The 5,268-nt window shown below is 31.2% G+C and overlaps 1 protein-coding gene across 1 annotated transcript; it reads right to left on the reverse strand.

Annotated features, from left to right (window-relative positions):
- Positions 1–2,486: 2,486 nt before the first annotated feature.
- Positions 2,487–5,026, reverse strand: LOC100817666 (UPF0098 protein CPn_0877/CP_0992/CPj0877/CpB0906). Its single transcript, XM_003520315.5, has 2 exons — positions 4,363–5,026; positions 2,487–2,747 (listed from the first exon to the last, which is right to left on the reverse strand). Exons 1-2 carry the CDS (start codon positions 4,795–4,797, stop codon positions 2,670–2,672), a joined length of 513 nt encoding a protein of 170 aa, XP_003520363.1. The 5' UTR covers positions 4,798–5,026; the 3' UTR covers positions 2,487–2,669.
- Between the last annotated feature and the right edge of the window lie 242 nt (positions 5,027–5,268).

A 5,268-nucleotide genomic window follows, 5' to 3' on the forward strand; every position in this document is an offset into this window, starting at 1 on the left:
AACCTTATTCCTTTTGTTAGGAATTCGGTTCAACAAGTAACAGGCTGTCAACATAGCCTCGCCCCAAAATCCTTCACTTAAACCCGAATAGGATAACATGGAATTCACCATTTCTTTCAAGGTTCTATTCTTCCTTTCGGCTACACCATTCTGTTGTGGTGTATAGGGAGCTGTAGTTTGATGTATTATTCCAGTAGATTGAAAATAAACAGGATCATAATACTCACTTCCCCTATCCATACGAAGAGTTTTGATTAGCCCATTTTGATGAAGTTCTACCTCTTTCTTATAAATTTTAAATTTATCAAGAGCTTCATCTTTTGTATTTAATAAATATACATAACAATACCTTGATGCATCATCAATAAAAGTAACAAGATATTTTTTATGACCTAATGATGGAGTAGCATGCAAATCACACAAATCACTATGAATAAGGTCTAAGACTTTAGTCTCACTTTTAACATCCTTAAAAGGTTTCCTAGTAATCTTGGTCAACATGCAAGTTTTGCATTTTTCAATGTTCATATCAAAAGGAGGAATCATACTTGTTTTTGACATATCTTTTAATCTTTTGTAATGAACATGTCCTAATCTAGCATGCCAAATTTCTGATTTTGTCATATTAGTTATAGAACTACACGAGGCCATACAAACAGATTCATGAACAAAAGGAACATCAATGTTTAATTTAAACATTCCAGTACAAAGATAACCAAATCCAACAAACGAACCATGTCTTGACAAGATGTACTTGTCACTTTCAAGTACTTGCTTGAAACCACAATTATTTAAAACCATACCAAACAATAAGTTCTTACGAATACCAGGTACAAATAAGACATTATCCAAACACAAACTTTTTCCGAAAGTAAAAACTAAATTCACACAACCTAATCCTAGGATTGGTTCAGTTGCAACATTGTCCATCTTCACAATAGAGTCATCATCGATTGGTCTAAATTCCTTGAACCAACGATGATCTTTGCACACATGGCTTGTTGCTCCCGAATCAAACCACCAAGCAACGTCATCATCCTGCACATAGAATGCATCAGATATTAGTGATACATAATTTGAATTCGTATTCGAATTAAAATTATTCACTACAATCTGACCTTGTTGCTTTTCAGGATCATTAGACCCACTTGGACCAGCCTTGTTATTTCCTTTGAACATCCGGCAATCCCTCTTTAAATGACCAGGTTTCCCACACTTCCAACATGACAATTTTGTTTGTTTGTTTGGACCTTTGTTCTTATTTCCTTGAAATTTTCATTTGTTACCTTTAGCATTGTAATTTTGCTTAACTGTTCCACTTTCCTCTACCATATTAACGGAAGAGGAACCTGCTACGTTTTTATCATTGACTTTGTCAATTTCCTGAGCCCTCAGCGACTCCTCAATCATGAAATGACTACCGAGTTGAACCAGAGTCAACTCTTCCTTCTTATGTTTCAAGGTATGCTTGAAGGCTTTCCAAGAAGAAGGCAGTTTATCAATTATAGATGAAACTGCAATGGATTCATCCATTTTCAAATCATGTTGAGTAAACTGACCCAAAATCCACAACAGTTCATTATATTGTTCCATAACAGGCCTCGAATCAATCATTTTGTAATTAAAGAAATTACTAACTAAGAATTTGTTACTTGAGGCATCTTTTGCCATATACTTGGATTCAAGAGAGTCCCATAATTCCTTAGCAGACTCAATATTTTGATAAATATCAAAGAGAGAGTCAGACATACCGTTCAGAATGTGTCCACGACAAATGTAATCGTCGTTCTCCCATTTCGAACGCTTCCTTGTTTGATCCAGAGCTTCGTCTTCCATAAACACCGGCATCGGTGTACTCAGCACATACACCACCTTCAATGTTGTCAAGAGAAAGTGCATCTTCTTCTGCCATCTCGAAAAATTTGATTCAATCTTTTGTTGGTTAATTTGAAAATCAAGATAATACTAGATAAATCTGAAGTCGTGTATAACACTTTCAAATTGAATCAAATTTTGGGGTTCAACCAAAATTGTTCAATCGGATAAAATCAGAAGATTATAATTCAAGAGTATTATTTTGATCTTGTATGTTTTGTCACCCGTTATACTTTCTGAACCAGAATGATTATTTATGATCAAAGAACAGGTGATTTTTAACGATTAATGACGGTTGATGGAAGTTTTATTTTTTTTAAAAAAAATTGTCTTTTCTTGAAAGTCACTTCCATATAATTTCCAAAATTTACCTAAATCGAACATCTCGTTATTACATTAAAACAAACATGCACTCTTATTTTAAGATAATAAAAAAATCAATTACACTATAATGTCATTGAAACACATAATTTGGATGTATCATTCTAATCGAAAGTGCATGCATAATAACTTTGAGAGTGATTTCGAAGTTTTGAACAAGAAATAATTATCTTGTAATATACAATGAGATGAAGCTCAAAAGGAAGAGACATACGGAAGTCAAAGTGATATTTGGTAAAATGTTTATCTCGTTGATGACACACTTTTAAAATGGTACATGTATAAAGCCAAAGACAATGCACCCACAATATGTTGTTACATTAGAATATAGCCATCAAGGTCGCTTCTCCTAACACTTTTAAAATGGTACATGTATAAAGCCAAAGACAATGCACCCACAATATGTTGTTACATTAGAATATAGCCATCAAGGTCGCTTCTCCTAACACATGTCCTTCAATGGTATCTTCCAACAACTTCTCCTTCGTCAACTGCAACAAATATATTCATGTAAGAAGAAACACTTTTGGCATGGAAAACAACCTTGTAACTCAAACCACATCAAGTCCAAGAGACGGATGTAAGGGGGGAAATTCATTTTTTTGAAAAGTATGTCCCCAACTTCTTCAATAAATAAATAAATAAATAAATAATTTTCGGTGGTAATTAGAAGCCTCGGTTTTGTGTTATGAGGGGTTTCCCCAATTTGGTGGATATCATACAATGGACGCATTGTTTTTTCTATTTTTTTTGTATTTTGATTTTTGATCCAAGCTGGTACAGCGCTGTACCTTGGTCATGTGGTCATAAAAAAAAATCTTGACTTTTTAAAATATATATATATATATATATATATATATATATATATATATATATATATTCAATTTAAAAATAATATATACTAATTAATAAAATATACTAGACTTAATGATACCATTAATTTTTAATGATATACTAGCACTCATTATAATCTAATAAAAAAATATCAATTAATAATTCTTAAAAGAATGATATCTACCCTTAAATCTAATAAAAAAATATCAATTAATAATTCTTAAAAGAATGATATCTACCCTTAATTTAGGTCTATTGGCATTTTCTATAAAAAAAATTGCATAAATAAGATAACTTTTTAATTAATTAAAAAAATACCATTCATTCATACTAAAATTATTATTATTTATTTTATGATAATTACATTTAAAATATATAATACAATATCTAATTTATTATAAATATTTAGACGTTAACGGAGTATCACCAGTTAAACTCTAGCAGTACCTAATTTTATTATTTCAAAAATCTTCTAATAAATAGTTTATGTATCAAAAATCAAAAATAAAAAATTTACACGTTCAATCATCTTATCCGATGAGAAACTGCATCGGATTACAGGCCGCTGTTATATCAAAGGTTATTATTTTTTATGCTTAATTATTTATTTAATTTTTTAGTTTTATTTATTTAATTTTTCTACTTTTCAAATTTATGCCCTTTGTGAATTTTTTTAATTTTTATAATTTAAATTTTAATTCTCAAATATTTTAATTTTAAAAAAATTATTATTTTTATGCTTAATTATTTATTTAATTTCGTTTTATTTATTTAATTATTATATTTTTATATATTTATGTTCTAAGTGAATTTTTTAATTTTTATAATTTATATTTTAATTCTTAAATATTTTTATATTTTAATTTTCAAAAATTTTAAATTTTTTTTTTGGAAATTAAAATATAAATTAGAAGTAGAAAATTTTCTCATTAAACTTTAAGTGAATTTTTTAATTTTTATAATTTATATTTTAATTCTCAAATATTTTAACTAAAAAGGTTAAAAAATTTAACGATAAAAAACTTTTTAAAATTAAAATATAAATTAAGAATAAAAAATTTACTTACTAAATTTTAATCTAAAAAAATGAATTTAAAAATTATAAAAATTAAACAGATAACTAAATCTATTTTTTTTGTTAATTTACCCTATCTATGACATTTTTATACTGATAAAAATCACAAAGTCCAAACATACTTTTAAAATCAACAAAGGAAAAAATCAACCATTTTTCATTTTTCAAAAAGGCATTTTTTTTCCATCACAACATACCTTGTTACCAAGCTTGAGCTCATCATCCAAAGCATAGAGCCTAAACTGAATCCTGTGTCCAGGCGTGGGCAGCCTGGGCCCATTCCACCCAGGCACCTTCAGGTCATTGTTCCCCTCCTTGATCGCCGCGTAGTCGCCCCCCATCTCGGCCGATTTGCCGGAAAATCCCTCCGGCAAGCCCTTCACCGTGGCCAAGATGTTTGCGACGACCCAGTGGGTCCATGGCACCATAGGCCCACCAGAATCGGTCGCATCAATATCCTCCACCACGAGGGCAAGAGTCTTCGTCCCCTCCGGGAGGTTATACCACTCCAATGGAGGAGATATGTTCTTCTTCGTACCCTGACCATCGTCGGTGTAGTGCCTCGGTAACTTCCCCCCGTTTTTGAACGCCGGTGACACTAGCCTGAACTCTTCGCTGCCATCGCTAGCCATAGTTGTTGTTACAAGTTACAATCTTCAACGTGCTTTCTTTTTTCTTTCTTCTTTGTGATGTTCACTTGGTTGCTAATTACTGCTTGTTTATATGTAGAGGAGGAATGTTCGGAAACTGTTGGGTGCATGACACGTGGCAAAGCGTGTAAGCGTGTCGTGACGTCGAGAGGGAGTGAGAAAGAGAGTAGGGAAGGTGACGCGTGTAAGAATTCGTGGAGAATGATAGAGCGTTCTGGACGAAATTGAAGGATCTCACTCATCTAATAAAAGATAGAAACAGTTTCAGAGGGTTCTCGATTTCGTCTTAATTCCTCATTTTAAATGTATGTACTTTCTTTTTCTTGGGTTTATAATGTATTTTATTATATATCTTCTATGTTTTGTTTATATAATAAACAAATTAAGAAATTAACTAGCAACTCCTTTTAGTCTTAAATGGAAATATTGAAAATTTATGTATGTATGTTAACA

This window comes from Glycine max, chromosome 3 (genome assembly GCF_000004515.6).
Source record: "Glycine max cultivar Williams 82 chromosome 3, Glycine_max_v4.0, whole genome shotgun sequence".
Taxonomy (NCBI): Eukaryota; Viridiplantae; Streptophyta; class Magnoliopsida; order Fabales; family Fabaceae; genus Glycine; species Glycine max.

Coding starts and splice junctions, on each gene's coding strand:
- LOC100817666 (XM_003520315.5), bottom strand. CDS start 4,797: ATGGCTAGCGATGGCAGCGAAGAGTTCAGGCTAGTGTCACCGGCGTTC. Junction 2,748..4,362: donor AGCTCAAGCTTGGTAACAAG/GTATGTTGTGAT, acceptor TATTTGTTGCAG/TTGACGAAGGAGAAGTTGTT.